We start from the raw sequence: 18193 nt of genomic DNA, 5'->3' as shown, positions 1-18193 counted from the left end.
TCCAAAGTGCTGTGGAAATGTGCTGTAACATATCTGCAGAGCGACGTCTAGCTGAACACACAGTGAGTTCTTGGCTTTAGTTTGATATATCCTCCTCAGGCCTTTAACATACAAATTAACTCTATTTATCCTTAAGCGCACTGGACTGTCCCCTCCCACTTAGCTCATACACAACAAGTATAAATGCAACCCTTGGAAGTGTTTTTCCAGTCCTTTCACCACTTCCTCCTTTGCCGCCGTCACCCACTCATGACCACAATGACATCTCTCAGCCACCACTTAGCCTCTGATAGATGGTTTCTATTTAGGAAACAGCATCTGACCACAAACCGCCAAGCACAACAAGACTGTTGACAGGTCCAAATAGAAAAGTTCAGCTGTGGGAAAAAAAAAAGCACGACCACTCTTGCCTCGATTTGAGGACCTCGCCCACAAAATAGCTTTCTGGATGGACTATTATGATTGCTTTCTTTGGTAGAAGTATCAAAGTTTTGAGTTTTATGTAGTTAGGTTTCACTCCGTGGTGCACAATCTATTTTGGGATGGTGAAGAAAAGCGGCATTAAAAATAACTGACAGCCCAGTAAAACGGAGCTGTTCCCCGCTCCGAGCTGAATGCAGTGATGGATGAAGTGCTGGAGCTTGTAACGTTTGGCACTGAGAAGAACAGGTTGTTGCAAGTACCCCCAAAGCATCTCAGGTAATTAATAAACATGTTCATTAGGGAGCTAAAAAAAAAATCAAATGCTATGCGGTCATCATCAGTCATGCACTGCTGGAATATTGCATTTTAACAAGCCTCACGTTGGACTAATTAAGGGAAATGGTTCCAAGGCTTTCAAGCTTCTGGACTGTTATAGATTAAAGTCTTCAGAGATAGTCAAAAATAAACAGCTGCCAAGTTTGCTCTGCTGCTGTGTGCAGGAGTGTTTGTGTCTGTGCTTCAGTTCAATTCCATTACACAAGTGGGGACCAGTCTACTCCAGGCTGTCCAGGTATAGAGAGATGAGAAAGAAGGAAGGAGGAGATGAATCAAAAAGGATCATAGAAAATATACATTATACACAGGGCAAAGAAGATAGATAGATGTGGGACAGAGGAGAATCTGGAGCTGCAGCATGTGATACAAAACATGTGTATGAAAAAGAGAGAGGCAGAGAGAGTGTGTTTGTGTGTTCCTTATCTTTGGTCAAGATAATAGGATTGTTTTGGATGAGACATCAAGATTCACCCCCCACAGATGTGCACAGATAATGGATGTCCAAAATGCTTACACAATCCAATTAACTTCCTCCTGGCTCGAGCCACACAGACACACTCCCAAGTGGTGTGTGTGTGTGTCTGTGTGCGGGTGTGTGTTGTGTGCTTGCATTCATGTGTTGGCCAGGAAAATGAATGCTTCCCAGGATTTAACATTGTTTTCTCTAACAGCTTAGCAATAATCAAATAAATTCTTAATGGTTTTCTACCACCGGCTACTTCAGAGGACAGACCTGTTTGCAGAGCCCCGAGGGGAACGAGGCTCTCCACTTAAAAATGCATGATTTATATGGCTTTGGCAGGTATTTCAGTTTCCTCCTCCGCTGCTCTCATTCTGGCCCAGTCATCTGCCATTTTGCAGTCAGGGAATCTGCTTTGAATTTTACTCCAGGAGGAGAACATGATTGTATTTTATTCTGGTCAGAGATTTCCTGTTTTTGCCTTTATAACCTTACATTTATTTTACGACTGAAAGAAAACATGCAAACAGCAGGATTCTCAATTAAGCTGTATCCAGGCGTGGCGGTGTCCACCCTTTTATTTTCCCATCAGGTTATAAATGTAGTGTAAAATTAGAGGGAATTCAGTCTGAGGAGAGATAATGTGAAAGTGTAGCTGCTTTCTATCTTTCCCAAAATCCCTTTCAGTCTAAGACCTTTTTGCTAACCCTGCAGATTTTGCACCCACAGCCCAGTTTCCTTTTCCCATCCTCTCATCAGCTTACATGTCATGCTGAATACCTGGGCTTGTTACTCCGTCCCTGTGAGATGAAGACTTGTGGTAACACTCATCGATTTTGTGTTGCTGGCATAAACAAAAACTTGTACGCACACACGCACGCAGAGAAAGCTCTTGAAATCCTCATTGATCCCAACAGACGGAGAGTTATGTGGTTTGTTTTCATTATGGAAGCAATGCAGAGTTTGCTGATCTTCCCTCTCTGTGGTAAGACCAGACGTGTCAAGGTGGATGCTATCTTTACTTTTTTCCCACATTATTAAGTTCAGATCTGCCTTTGAAGCTCTAGTCCCTCCCTGCTCTCATCTCCCTCCTTCCCCCCAGAGCTTCTGAGGCTGTGAGGGATAGAAACAACTGGCAGAGGCTTTCTGGAGGAATTTCTTATTAGGCTGTGGAGCAGCTGAGCTCCCCTGAGTGTTGTAGTGCCTTCTCTCTCAGCAAGAATGCTCAGTGTGACTTTGTGTGGCGTTTCGGTGCTGATATCTGTGCTGTATAAAGGGGTGAAAAGAATCCACAATACTCTGACATTCCAAGTGAATCCTTTCGTGGCGGATTTCTTGCAGTGTGAAAGAGCTGTCAACATCTTGGATACTTTTGTGGAACAGGTGGTTTTGGGACTGGCGCACTGCACAGTGCTCCTATTTATGTGGGAAAGTACTGCACAGGGAGGAAAGCTGCGGTCACGAGTCTCTCGGTTCGCAGTGTCGACATATTCAAGCACATTTTAAAGCTTATTGTTCCTAACATCCTCGAGCTTGTGCTTTTTGACATCTAATCACAGTTGACCCGAGAATAGCCTTGATGTTTGGTGTATGTTCTGCATAATTCATGGTTCCTATTCTGTGCAAAGCCTGTCATGATTTGCACACCCTGTGAAGGATTGCTTCAGACTTGTGCTATTCAGAAAAGCTAATCCACTGTGGATGGATATGTAAATATGACAGAGTGTGGCTCTGTGTTGCTGGAACACTCCTGATTGTCGAGGATGAACCGATGTGCATTTGTTGTGGGTGATGGTGTGGGAGAGAGAGAGAGGGAGACAAAACAGAATCTAACTATAAGCATAAAGACCTGTCCCATCCTTTCAGCGCATAATCCCCTTAGCGTACACAAACACACACACAGACAACATACGCTGCACATATGAAGCCTTATTATTCCACTATATGAACCTAAATGCACTTATTAAAAACCCTCACATTTATAAACATTCTTTTCTGTGTCCTTGCGTTTTTGATCTCATGCCAAGCCTATTAAAGAGATTTTAAAAATTAAATTCCCTCGAATCTATTTGGAATGTTTGATCAATTTCACAGACATTCAACAAAACACATGCAGAAGACTTCGCCTTCCAGGAATTCTGCACATTTATGAAGAGAGTCAATGTGAAGAAATGGCAGGAGAGGAGGGTTCAGTGCTGAGACGTAAGGGCCGATTCAGAACTGAATTCACTAATGACGACCGTTTAGCATTTTAGTCCAAACTGCTCCTCATGTGAAGGCTGCTATTTCCTGGCTTTTTGTGTTGGTCGTGTTATTTTGTGGGCAGTCTACTGCTAAAGCTTCAATCACTGACTAGCCTGTGTGCTTCAGTAAAGTGTTTTTATTATGGTAAACTTTATGCTCCTACTCTTGACAGCAGCAGATGTGTTTTTTTGTTTTTTTTAAACAACTATCTCAAAAGTCGTCCTTGGAAACTGTTCAGAAAAGCAGGCGATAGTTGAATTTTAATTATACAAGTCTAAAAATACCTGCTATGGAAAATGATTATAAATAATGCAACAGATATGTTAAAATGACTAAATAATCTCCACTTCTCTCCCGTCTGTTGCTGTGTTAAGCTGCTGTGCTTAGACTAAAACTATCCTGAGGTCTATTCTGTGATGACTCTGTGAATGAAAGCCGACTCATCAAGCAATAATTCCATTGATATCAGAAAGCTGCCATTAGACTGTTCCTGAAAGTTATATGTGAATATGCTTATTGAATACCAAGTACAAGCAACTTATTTTGATATGGAAAAGGACTAAGGAAAAATATGTCTTTGTAAAAATGAAAATAACAGCACCACTTATAAGAGTTTTCATTCCGAGTGTGCTCGCGACTCGGGGGAGCCTGTTAAGATTTGCAGGGAAGGGATCCCAAAACACCAGATATAATTCTGCAGCTTTGCATTGGTTCTTCACAGCGATTTCAGGTCTTTAAACATTGTGCTCTGTGGAGTGGTAAGCCCAGGGGAACATGGATGAATACGCCATGCTCCTCAATTAAGGCCAGCAATGGAAAAGGGGAAAAAAGAAAGAAAGAAAAGAAATTGCACAATTTCGAAAATAGCTCCAAGAGTAGTGTGGAGCCGAAACTGAGAGAGTTTTAAATAGCTGCACAGGAAAGTGTTTGATACACATCCGTGTTAATCAGCAGCCTGATGGACTTTGTATTGACTAGGGCTGTAATCAACCAAAGAATGTCTGCTCGACTGAAACCCGTAAATTTCGACTAAAAATCGACTAATGGCGCGGGGTGCTGCTCGCCCTAGAGCTGTATCACTCCTCTGTGCTTCCTGACAGTGGGGAGGTTGAAGCAGGAAAGGTTAACAAATAACAGTAGTGGTAACATAAAGACTACAAAGAGGAGTCATTTATTTCTTTATTATTACATCGTTTTGACCCGATTATTTTTTTGCACTGAATTTAATGACACACTCTGACTGACTTAAAAGGCGCGGTCAAACCTAAATAAATACTCAGCAAACCACCGGTCGGTACTCTCTGTCTCTAGTGGGCTGGGCTAAACCAAAGTAGTGAAAACAAGGGGGGTGTTCAAAGACTGACTGTTACCTGTGAAACGGGTGCGCCGAAAACACCCCCATTAGCACTTGGTACAATCCTCCTGATAAAATTAACGCTACAAAAAGTCGACCAATCAGAATTTTGGTCGAGTCAGAACGTATCGACTAATAAATCGACCAGCCGACTGGGAGATTACAGCCCTAGTATTGACGCTTTCCATCTGCAGTTACCTCAGATTAACAAGTTTACACAAGTTTAGATTGAAGCACCAGAAGAGTAAACTATCCATCATCTGCTGGAAGGAAACCATCTCTGCCCAGCAGGAGAACATGTTGTGGGCAGTGATTGTATTAAAATTCATTGTATATTTATGATTACCAGACTGTTAACGTGCCTTTAAGGCAATAAAAGGTGTTCAGTCCCTGACTGAAATTTTGTTAAGAGGTTTTTTTTTCATATTAACAGTGAGCTCTTGTTATATACCCTGCTCATCAGCCTTCCAGCGGTATTTTGTGTGCTTTATTTTCTATTCCATGTCAACTCTGCCTTGTTAAACTGCACACACACAGAGAGCAGCACGGCTTTGCAAACCTATAAAGCCATGGCCTGATCCGTGACACATGCAGACAGAGACTTGCAGCCATCTGGCCAGATGAGACAGTTGGATAGGCGCACACACACACACACACACACACTCACTCACACACACTCACTCACACACACACACTCTCCTCTGCTAACTCTCATCTCTGACTCAGTCTCACGCACACACACAATTTACACTGGTTCTGAGGGGTTCTGTCATCTTTCTCAAGGGTTGCCAGGGAGCTCTGCTGGTCACAGATAGTGACCTAGCCCCCAGCCATGCAGCTTCTCTCAAAGCTGTACATTAAAATTCTGAAGCCAAGGCCACAGTTTCTGCTTGCTGCTTTTGTTGTAGACAGAAGGTTAGACATCTATTAAAGAATGAGGCGGCTGCAGGTAATTGGCAAAGGAGGAAAGAAGTCAGATAAACTGAATGAGATAACTGAAAGATAAAGAGCTTAACATGCTGTATGACAAATCAGGCTAAAGAGGTTACACTGACCTTTGACATCTTCATCATTCAACACTTTTCAACCTTATTTTCAAGGACGCAAAGTTTCCCTAGATTTTATCATATTTAATAGGGGTGGGACGGTATAGGAAATAAATCCGAACCGTTCAGTACACGTGCTTCGGTTCGGGGCGAGTGTTCTGTTCGGTTCTGGACATGCACACAAAGTAATACAGGAAGGCGTTTTTACCACAGCATGGAGACGAGTGTTGCCAACCTGGCGTCTCTCTCGCTACATTTAGCGGCTTTCCAAACCTTTTTTTGTCAAAAGACTTTTGGAGACTGACGTGAAATCATTCTGCAGTCAGGCTACTGTCCTCAACAAGCAGCGGCCGAGAGCTCCTCTCCGACCTCAGCCGGTCAGTCTCTGTAGCTTCACGCAGCAGGTTCAGCTGCAGCAGAGCAGAGACCCACAGAACTCTGCGTCCAACCGTGCACAAAGCTGCCGAAGGTCCCGTCAATGCTCACAGAGCGGGATGTAAATAACATATTTCAATTGCAAAAATAAAATAAAAACACGGACATCAGTACCATTAGCTTAGCCCAGCATAGTCATAAAGTTCAGTCTATCCAACTAGCATGTCATGAGCAACGGTGGACAAAGCAACACACGTTCTCTGTCCGACAGTGTGTGTGTGAAAATCTTAAATGGCTTCTGATCTGGTGCTATATAGAAATTGAAAAGAAATGAAATTGACCTGACCTGATATAATGATGGAAACACTGACCTGCTTCTTAAATATGTTGAAGGTTGGATAAATGGGATATGTATTTTATGCTCATCTGGTATTTTCCAAACCTTAACAATGTGAACCGAACCGAACCGAAAACCGTGACCTCAGAACCGTGATGTGAACCGAACCGTGGCTTTAGTGAACCGTTCCACCCCAAATATTTAAACATCTGATAAGTAAACTTCCTAGAAAACAGCCTTGGCACTGATAAGGAGTCAGGTCAAGAAGGTGATTACACTCTGATGCCTCAGAGCTCAGTGCACAGCATTGGCTTAATGAAGCGAACTGCTCCTGGTGCCAGTCTGGCAGCTTTACAACATAGGAAGGAATTTGCCACCAGCAAACACAGTGTGGCTAATTTAGTAGTTAACCAAGTAGTGTTGAAAAATAACAAGATACTGCACACATATCCATACGTTCAACATACTAACATGAATCAAACTTCCTAACAGCCCAGAGGGGTGTAGTTAGCCACGATAACTTTAGCTAACAAGTGCATGTTTTGTAACACCAGTGAGAGCGAGCATTTAGCCGGATGAGGGACAGGTTGCAGTTACCACCAAAAACACTTCCCCACAACACACAGAACCAGAAGCTAAGGACAAGCTAGTAGGGTACACTGCGGGGACATTTTACCCCTAAATACATCACATAATGTCTGCTACAACCACTGCAAACACACAAGGCTGGTGCAGGCTGTAACACTGGAAGTTAGCAATAAAAGTTTCCATGTATAATCTCATATATAACACCTCATCATATCATTTTGTGCGAGTCATTGATGTATCAAAATGACTTTTGCACATCTCCCTGAGGAAGATCAATCAACAGATACTGCACCTCTACACCTGCACGGATACATTGTGCCGCACAGAGCTGCTCCCTGAAAATCTCCAGTCTTCATATTAATTTCACACTATCTCCCACCTTATGAGTATCTAATAACTTTGAAATTGAAGCACTGACTTAGGCCGTCATCCATCTTCTTATTTCTAGCATTCTTATGATAATATCGCTCTTCCCACACATGCAGATGACTTGCCGCTCCTCCTGGCGGTGTCTCACCCTGTGTGTTGAAAATAGCTGAGGCTAGAACACAACTTGTGTAACACTGATTTGAAATTCAATCTAGACAGCTACCTTGGGGCCCTGGGCCGATTCTTAGATCCCTCTCCGATACCGGTGTTGTAAGCAGACAGAGAGTCAGGAATGCACACAAAATGTATATAAATATATTCCCACGCAGCGAGCCGCAGATGAGAGCACAAGCTTCCTGTGATTCTTCTGCATGTTGTGCTGCTGACAGACAAGCGCACTCTGACACAAATCACCGGGCTGAAGAGGTTTTAACTCTCAGTTTTTCATCCCCGTCCTCCATCCCTCCACCTGTCTGTCACCTTGAGAGATGTCGTGAGTGCCACTTACTCACAAGTGTCCTGAATACATCATACTAATCACTCGTATTTTTCAGAAATCACTCATCCACTAAAAAGATGGACATTTCCTACAGGGCTTCTGAAAACATCATCTCAAGAGCGAGATGAAAATATGTGTGATTTAGTGACATTTCAAACATCAACATGTTGTCTTTGTTGATGAGATGTTTACTTGGGTACAGAAAAAGAACAAGTGGGTGGAAAAGGAGAGGAGGAGCAGAGGAGACAAGCTGCTGGATACTTGATAATTAGTGTTAAGTAGGGTCAGTCTGGCAAGAGGGAGCTTGATTTGGCCGCACGGCAACCAAACAACTGATAAGCACGACCGAACACACTCATTGTGGGCTGTTATTTTTAAGCAAGGTTTTGTTTTTCTTCTTATTTATAAAAACAGATAGTTGAGCAGTTTTGCTGATGGTTTTTTGGTCATGTATGCTCTAACAACTACAGTCCTACGATCTACAGTCATTTTTAGCAGGATGTTTAATCGGTTTATTGTAAGCGTGCTCATATACAGCACGTGAGTAACTATAGTCCATGACAAAACCCAGACAGAGACAAAGAAGTCTGTGAGTGGGAGGGCTGAGACCTGCTGTGGATTACCAATAGATGACAGATCTCCCGTGCGCCCTCTCTGTCTCTTGTCTCGCTCTCTCATCTTCCAAGTTGGATCAGTATCAAAATGTCATTACTGGGTCAGCTGCAACATTGTTCCCCTTTATAATTTAATGAAGCTACTTTATCAGTGACTGCAGCAGGATAAGGACCATACACATGATATTAAAAACAAGCATAAATGAACTGTTTAGTAAAGAATGCAGTGCATCAGGTCGTGAGGCCTTAGCTTGTCTAACGGTCTAATTAATGTTCTGTGCTGTACTTTTGTTCATGCTTCCATGTGTTTTGGCAGAAATACAGGGGATTTTTCAACTTGTTAATTATAATAATCATAATAATAATAATAATAGCCTCATTGTCCAAACAACAAATTACAGTTCCGTCTTCTCTCACCATGCGGATGTAAAGAGACTTACTTGTTTATTCTCATCCATTTAATTCTAAAAGGGGACCAGGAGCTGGTTTACACATTTATTTTCACTCAGTTGGTTTGTCTCTACTGCCCCCTCTCTGTCACCGACATGTATCATTAGTCTTGCTGCCGTTTTCCTGTGTGTGTGTGTATGTGTGTGTGTGTGTGTGTGTGTGTGTGTGTGTGTGTGTGTGTGTGGGAGAGAGAAAAGAGTATGTGTAGGCATAGTCTGGGCCACAGCTGTTATGTTGCTCGTCCCCCTCCTCCTTCCATCTTTCTCTAATACAACTGTGCAGGTCCAAGCTCATGAAAGAACATTAAAACTGCAGAGTAAACACAAACTCCAGTCCACATAGGCAGCTACATCACACACACACGCAGTGATTCTGCTGAACCACACACAGAACATCTGGAGCCTGATCACCCTCTACTTCAGATAAAGAGTCTTTTTATTATCAAGGACACTCAGTGATAAAGGCTTCGAGTGTGTGTGTGTGAGGGGGATATTTGTTTGTGATTTTGTACAGGGTGGGGGTGGACGTGGTCTTTTATTCTCGTATTATGGCTTTTCACATCCCAATCCCACTCATTCAGAATTCTATAGGAGCTTCCCTTCCTGACAGGAAATTGCATTTTACATCTTGGTGACCATGGCAACCACATCTGCAATGCCCATCGGTCAGGTTCACATTACGGAAAGTGAGACCAGGGGAAGCAATATTATAAACGCAACTGACCACAGACAAAGACTGCCCCTCTCGTGCTGCCTTACAGTGTGTGTTACGCTGCCTAATCTACATTTAGCCGCAGGGTATTTGTGTACCCAAGCCTTCTAAGAAGCCCTGATTATTTACGATAGGCACTTTTTATCATGTAGTTGGTCGATAACGAGGTGCGTCAGAGGTGCCGTGACTCATAAGGTCACCTTTTAAAAGGGCTCCTGCCTCTGTTTATTCAGCTTCATTTATGTATACGGAGCCTTTTATCCACTGTCCTGCACCAACAGTGGAAAAAAAGAAGGAGCCTCAATGGCAGCAATTGATTTATGGGTAAATGGCTGCTTCCCTGACATGTAAAAGAATAGGGGGGTGGGAGGCTGTCTGTTGTCAGTGGTCTGGCTTTTTAAAGAAACAGGAGGAGACGGGGAAGGGGGGGGGGTAGTGCCACTGGCACTGCTTAGTCCAATCTACATTGATGAAAAGGAGGCAAGACAAAGCTGGAAAGGAGAGAGAGTGTGTGTGGTTGTCAGCGGTGTAAACATAAACAATGTGACCAAATGTGCAATTTTAGCATAATTAAAAGACGATTTATAACAAAAAAACATCTTGAAAAGTTTTCCGTTTCCCCACCAACAGCTTTGTTTGCAGCTTTAAAGCAGAATGAATATATATGTGATAGTTTCCTGGACGCCTGACCCCATTACCCTTCATAAGACTTTACAAAAAGAAAAATGGAGGCCAGTAAACATGTCTGGGGACTTGCTGTCCTCAAACTTTTGTCCATATACTGTATGTGTGGGTGAAAGAATGAAATAGCAAAAGGGACAAAAGAAGGAGGAGGAGCGGGAAAGACAGACAAAAAGAGGCTTCTAGCATTTCCCAAATCAGATCCACAGCTTGGCTGGCAGAGATTCACCCTCCTGGACGCCTTGTCCACACAGGCTTTGGTGTCATGCTGTACAATAGAGCGTGTCCCAGGAAGGGATGAGTTTCAAAACCTGATGAAAGTTGATGAGATTTGCACAGACGGCGACAGAAATCAAAACGGCTGAATAATTAAAAAATAAAACCAAGTCTTTGTCACATCTATTTATAATATCTGAAGAGAGGAGATACACGACTTATTTTAAATGCAAACCTCATCTCATCTCAGAGCTTCCAGTTTTACCAGCTTTGTGTTCCGTTCTGTGGGGACGATATTCAAATGTTTCCTTTCAATTTTGTGTGAGGAACTTATTACCTTTTGTTGCTGCTATCAAAACACAAAAATGTAAACTATACAAGCACAAAGAAATGCCACTGGAGAAAATGACGGCTTAATGTTTGTTTTTTTACGTCTATCTTTCAGGCAGACGCGGGAGCAGGAAACGCCTCCAGACTTCTTCTACTTCTCAGACTTTGAAAGGCACAATGCTGAGATTGCTGCTTTTCACTTGGACAGGTGAGTTTTTGTTTGTGACTCATCTGTTTCCTGTCTGAATGCAAATCATCCTCTCACAGCCCTGTTCAAGCGAAAGAACTGCAGGTCACACAAATATATCCTGACACCACACACTCATGATGCGGAGGTGTGCCCTAATGGCGTTAAACTGAGAAAATCTGAATGGGATTAAGTACATGAGGGATTAGATAACACAGACAGAGGGGATCATCTCTTCTACTTGCTACTGAGTATATTGATTTCAACATGATCCTCTAACTCTCAGGACTTCAGCTGACAAGGTACAAAAACAATCCTCACGAGGAAGCACTAAGAAAAGTAATAATTCGAATGGAAGGTAATAAATAGAGAGCTGGGTACACATGCTCACAAAAGACTCATCTCACTCTCCTCTGGATGAGCTCACTGCCCTGTGTTTGTGAGAGCCATATCACAGGCATTTGAACACCACCAGAAAGAGGGTTTGGTGCTGCAGGGTGGTGCCTGTGTTACCCCAAAGGAGCGCTTCGTTTCTAGCTTCTGTGCTGCCTATGAATTATAATCCCAACCACAGCAGACATCTGTGCTTGTGCTTGGTTATTACTTCATATTGAATCAGGAATGTGGTGTACGAAAGATTTTTTTTACTCAGTTAAAACTTTTTTATTTTCAGTCTCACTTCTGGACAGTTTGGATGAAATGCACTAAAATATCTCCAAGAGTTCAGGGAAGTGGCAACATCACCGCTTTCCAGTGATTACTTCTAAATCTCAAGGGTTTTTTATCCTCTGTTCTATCTTACCATCTGTTATGAACTCCTTGTGACTCAGGGGTGTGTAATAGGCGGAGTGCACGCAAATAAAAGCTTGAGTGTGCTCCGGCAGCACATGCACACATGCACGTGCAGACACACATACAGGTGCTCCTTTGTCACCGAGGACCCAACATGACGGTGCAGTTTGCAGCTTCTGAATGCTGTCCTCTGTAGGCTAAGGTTTCCCCCAACTCCTATCCACTCATCCAGTCTGTCTGTGTGTCTGCCTGCTCCCAGGAGGCTTAGTTTTAGTCTCAAAGGGTCAGGGTCATTTGGACAGCAAACATACAGGGAGACAGGCTAAACAGGGGCTGAATAGGTATAGTGTTCTGATACAGGAGCATAAGAAAAGAAGGGGAGACCAAGAGGTGGAGACAGGAAAAGAGGGAGAGTGGGAGGAATGGAGCTGGTTACAAAGAAAATGTTATGGTTAAGTAGCTCAGTGTTGATGGAACAGGTAAAAGGAAGGCGTGAATATGCAGCATTGCTGTTCTGTTTTGTTCAGTGTGGAGCATCAATCAATGTAGCTTATAGTGCTGATCACACAGGTAGACCGAAAACTCAGTGTAGACTGTGAATTATTAATACACCTTGTGTGCTGAGATCACACAGATTAAGTTATGTGCTGACTCGCTGGTTCGATTGGAAAACCCTAAATATTGTTTTTCTATGAAGAAACAGCATCCAGATGTGTCATTTTTGATTCACACAGCAAGAACAAGATTAGATTATATAACACTACTGTCAATGTTAATGGTCTGCACAGGGGACAAAATGAAATGCTGATGGAATTCTTGGTGTAGGTATTTACTCCTCCTCACCTACCACCTTGTTTCTTTGGAACTTCTGTGCCTTTGCAGTTAATATATCAAAGCAGATAATGCAATCAGGGAGAGGGAAGAAGTCCAGAGCAGCTCATAACAACAGAGCAGGTGCTCAGTGATCTCCTGCTTGGCTATAAACACAGCACTGCACTGGTGCACCATGGGAGAACGAGCTGGAGGCTGAGGTGCGTTGTAGCTGCATCTGTTCAGTGTAAAGTCAGGGACATGGTGTAAGACAGTGATACTCCAGTCCAACAGCTCAGAAATACTGATGCTGTTATTGTAAACAGTGAAACTTTCATTTGATCTGCCACTCCAGCTTCTGTGTTTAAATGTTGACTTTTGTCTCTACATCTCTCTCTCTCTCTCTCTTTCTCTTTCCAGGGTCCTTGACTTCCGGAGAGTGCCCCCTGTGGCAGGCAGGCTTGTCAACATGACGAGGGAGATCAGAGATGTGACACGTGATAAGAAGCTTTGGAGGACTTTCTTCATCTCGCCAGGTACAGAGACTGTGCAGCTTGGCAGGGTGATGTAGCTGCGTCACACTTATCTGATGGGCTTCACTTGTAAGTCTCAGGTTATGCACTAAGTGAAGGTAGTCAGAGACTCTAAATGCGCTGGAGCAAGTGTTAAATAATACATGACAGATCATGCCATGGCCAACTTTGTCCACATGGTGGCACTGTAACCCAGCAGAACCTCTAAATCATGACCAAGCATTAAGCAAAATGGTTTTTCATAAACTATGTGCGTAAGCTACACATTTTTTCAAATGATGCACAAAACGCAGCAAATAAAACATAAAGAATGAAAAAAGTATTGATTTGGGTGAACTATTATCACACAACTATTATCTTATCTAACTATTATCACACAGATTGATCTTTATCCTTATTTGAATGCAGCATTAACCCTGAATGTTTACGTCCACACTCAACAATACACAAACCACGTCCTGCTCCTCCTCTCATTCCTTACTCAGTGTCTTCACCTTTCCTCTTTCCTCAGCCAATAATGTCTGCTTCTATGGCGAATGCTCCTATTACTGCTCCACTGAGCATGCTCTGTGTGGCAAACCAGACCAGATTGAAGGCTCACTTGCCGCCTTTTTGCCAGACCTGAACCTGGCCAAACGCAAGACCTGGAGAAACCCATGGAGACGCTCCTACCACAAACGCAAGAAAGCAGAGTGAGCAAACTGTCCTAATGCGTTACATTAATACCGCAGTGACTAAAAATAATAAATCAAACATGTTTTCACAGGTGGGAGGTGGATCCAGATTATTGTGATGAGGTGAAGCAGACACCTCCATACGACCGAGGCACACGATTGCTGGACGTCATGGACATGACCATCTTTGACTTCTTAATGGGTGAGAAGAGAAGAAAATGAACTGATGCCTAAACTTTTTCTGATGACTAACAAAAAAAAATTCTGACTCTGAATCATGCTGCTTTTCTCTCTGTGCAGGTAACATGGACCGTCATCATTACGAAACATTTGAGAAGTTTGGAAATGACACCTTCATCATTCACCTTGACAATGGAAGAGGGTAAAGATTGTCTGTCTTATGCACCATATGACCAAAGTAAAACCGTTCTCGTTCAGCTGTTAGTGTCAAGAATCTATGAACTACAGGGCCTCATTACAACTGATGAAGAAATACAGTGAATGACGGACCAACATGAAACGTCTGTAGCGATAAATCATGTCATTATCTTTATCCCCACTATTCTAGGTTTGGAAAACACTCTCATGACGAGCTGTCCATCCTGGTGCCACTCAGCCAGTGCTGCAGGTTAGATGTCTTTGTGTTTTGGCACACAGTGTTTCTGCTTCACAGTTAAAAGACCATCTGGATTGTCCTTACTAAAAGTTTAGACACCATATACTTTGTATACACACAAATATGTCAGCTTCATTGCTATGAAATCTACTTCTTCTGCCTCATTTTGTATAAATTAGTTTGACCATGACATTAATGGTATCTAAATATCCTCTGCATTGTCTGCAGGGTGAGGAAGTCCACATACCTGCGTCTCCAGCTGCTGGCCAAAGAGGAGTACAAGCTGAGCTCTTTGATGGAGGAGTCTCTGCTTCGTGACCGCCTGTCCCCAGTTCTCATCCAGCCTCACCTTCGGGCCATGGACCGCCGGCTCCGACTGGTGTTGCAGGTCTTGACAGGCTGCATAGAAAAAGAAGGCTACGTTAACGTTGTAGAGGAAGATCTAGGCAAGGACACGGCCACCCACAGGGGTCCGGGCCACAGGTAGTGAGGGCGAGGATCCAACCACTGACACAAAAAGCCAATGGACCACATCTGTGGCTCTTCAAATAATGGGATTACACCATTACAAAAATCCCACTACAAGCTGAATTCAGTGAATTCCAAGACTTGCCATCATTGCCTCTACAGAAACTGCTTTTAAGTGTGTTTGTATAGAAGAAGCTGTCCACAAATGCCACAAAAGACTGTGCTGACACAGAGGCTTTGTATTTGTTAGATACAGATGTATTTTTCTTTTAGCATATGTTGTATAAGACACAAAGGAGCCACTGCTGTCTTCTGATTGTGCCCTGTTCTGTTCTAAATATGGAGGTTTGTTTTTATGTGTATTTTATTATAAAGGTACATAACCAAATCAGAACTCACACTGACCGGAGAGCAGATGATTAGACAATAAGCTTTATTACAGAAGAACAAGAAAGAGTCTGACGTTCAGCATTTTCACTGAATGTTTCACAGGAGGAGTCATGCCTGGCAGGGGGAAATAGGATCATTTGGAAAAAGTGTATTCTCTTTATAAACCTATCTTTATACGCTTTCTGTGTTGGCACAGAGGCCGATTGGCCGATGTCATTGCAGATTTCTGAGTACAAGCATTTCACTGTAGTTTAAACAGTACTTTCACTTTGCCTTATTTTCCACCTTCTCTGAACGTTTATCTTGCACTACATGCAGTACAAAACAACACTAAAATTATATTTACCAAACCAAAAGCTAAATTAAAAGATCAGAGACCACGTTGATGTGCGCGGCCGTGTTCATTAATTAAAGAGAAGCATCAAGGAACGTAGACTTGAAGCAATTAGTATTGTTTGTTATGACATTATTTCACAGTTTATGTAATGCAAAATGTAACAGTTTGTATGTTGTTTCATTTTATGAGATTTCCAAATGACTATTTATTGGTGCATCATAAAGGATGAAAGTGGTTTCATAACGTTAAACTTCTGCTTTTGCTTCATGTTGCTTTAATACATTGGGAAATATTTACTTAGGTATTTTAGCATTTGGCTACTATTTAATTTGGCATTCCTTTGGGTGTTATTTTTATGTTTAGATGCTATAAAAACAACAAAGCTGTTTAATTTTTGGCTATTGAGTTGCTGAAGTGGTGCCAGTGCAATTTTCTCCTAAGTTTTCTCCTAAGAGTCCTGTGTATTGGCTAACCCAGTACCTGTGCAATGACAGAAATACAGTACTTGAATGTTTTTGGGTTGGCAGTATGGACAGGATTCATTGAGCTACAAACAGTGTAAAGCCTGAGTGGCTGGTATCACGACGAAGGGTGATTTCTGGGGTTAAAATGCCTCATCCAAACACAGGGATAACTATGGACGCTGTTCCTTGGTTTTCTTATTTTCAGTGTAAATACCTATAAATACTTTGAAGACCTACCGAGCTGCACTGCACAGTGATCTGCTTCTGTTTTCTGCTCTTGCATTGTTACTGTGAAGATCTGTTTACTAAATGATTAAAGTGTGCAATAAAAACCAAAATGAGGACCAATCCGTCAGCGTGTAGGTGGCTGCATATGTTTGCAAACGTGGAGGTGGATTTGTGTGTTTGAGTGTTGACGAGTACCAGGCTAAACAATAGTCTGCAACAAATGCATTTGAGTGTATTGAAGAGTGTTTATCATCATCGTTGCAACATCCAGCTGGTGAATATCAGAAACTAAGAACAATCAAGCCTTATCTGAGTCAATCATGCACAAGCAGCTTCATTTAAAATCCAACAGCACTGCACGCAAACTGAAAAGACTCACATCAGGCTGGAGGTCAGGAAAAAAAATCTATAAAACTGTGAATATAGGAAATGCTTTGAGCACAGTTCATTAGTGCAGATGTTTTATTATTGGCCTGTGGTGAAGACTGACATATTACACTCACAAAATTGGCTTAAATTTGAAACTGGTTCACCCGAAGTTCACCCAGCGAGAAACACAGCAATGTGATACATGCAGTCCAGTGCAGTGAGGAATGCTCTGATCTGTACATTGGAGAAACTAAACAACCACTCCACAGAAGAATGGCTCAGCACAGGAGAGCCACCTCCTCAGGACAAGACTCAGCTGTTCACCTCCACCTCAAAGACAAAGGACACTCCTTTGAGGACAACAATGTCCACATCCTAGACAGAGAGGACAGATGGTCTAAAGAGGAGTCAAGGAAGTGACTATGTGAAGCTGGAAGAACCTTCCCTTAACAGAGGTGGTGGCCTCAGACATCATCTTTCTACCACACAGCCAGCCAGCTCATCACAGGTACTTATGGAAACATGTAGTGCTGTTGTTTGTAAGTTTTACCCAGACCCACCCACTGAGGTCTGTGACCACATATAAACCATGTTACCCACCAACAGTTAGAGCTGATGAAGCTGCTTGGATGAGCAGAGAAACGTCTTCAAGAAAACTCTACAAGTCCAGACGCCTTGCTTCAATCTTCTCTATGTATGATGACCTGGATGACTGAGAATCTTCATAAACATTTGAAACTCTTCCATCTGTAAACCACTAAAAGGTCACGCCTGCATACACTGCAAACATCTTCAAACATCTTCACACCTATTAGTAACAGTCTTCCATAGATTCAGTTGATAGATACTATGGTTTTTGGCTTATATATACTGATATAATCTATATCTGGTGTATGTATGATGTATATTTTTTTCCGCTTCAAAACTAAAAACATCATGCGTATTATTGAGAGACAACCAGCGCTGTCCGTGGTGCTAAATGAACTGAACACTAAGGAGCTGTCTGTGGTGCTGAAACAGTACAACGGTCACAGACAGCGCCTGGACCAGCACAGGGCAGACATGGAGAACATCCTGGAACCCCTGCCCCTGGTTCTCTGTTCTGATCCACTATGGACATGAATCGGCACCTCATCTCATCTTATTTGTTGCTGCGGCTTCAGAGCACAAAAAGAAACAGGGACCTTTTGCAGAACGTATCAATACAGAATATGGAGCTCTTTGCTGGGCTGCCTTAAGCAATTTCCCCATTGTGGGACTAATAAAGGTTTCTTAATTAATTAATTAATTTT

The 18193-nt window shown here is 42.5% G+C and overlaps 1 protein-coding gene across 1 annotated transcript in view; it reads left to right on the top strand.

Moving 5' to 3' along the window:
- LOC114440494 (extracellular serine/threonine protein kinase FAM20C-like) overlaps positions 1 to 16643 on the top strand; it is a 31109-nt gene extending 14466 nt beyond the window's left edge. The window contains exons 4-10 of the mRNA XM_028412964.1: positions 11149 to 11241; positions 13243 to 13358; positions 13867 to 14047; positions 14122 to 14231; positions 14330 to 14411; positions 14598 to 14657; positions 14874 to 16643. Of these exons, the coding sequence (XP_028268765.1) occupies positions 11149 to 11241; positions 13243 to 13358; positions 13867 to 14047; positions 14122 to 14231; positions 14330 to 14411; positions 14598 to 14657; positions 14874 to 15132 (901 nt within the window). The 3' untranslated portion in view covers positions 15133 to 16643. The remainder of the gene's footprint in view (positions 1 to 11148; positions 11242 to 13242; positions 13359 to 13866; positions 14048 to 14121; positions 14232 to 14329; positions 14412 to 14597; positions 14658 to 14873) is intronic.
- The last annotated feature ends 1550 nt before the right edge of the window (positions 16644 to 18193 follow it).

This window comes from Parambassis ranga, chromosome 8 (genome assembly GCF_900634625.1).
Source record: "Parambassis ranga chromosome 8, fParRan2.1, whole genome shotgun sequence".
Taxonomy (NCBI): domain Eukaryota; kingdom Metazoa; phylum Chordata; class Actinopteri; family Ambassidae; genus Parambassis; species Parambassis ranga.
The sequence above is the reverse complement of the archived record's forward strand: the minus strand, read 5'-3'. Positions and strand labels throughout refer to the sequence as shown.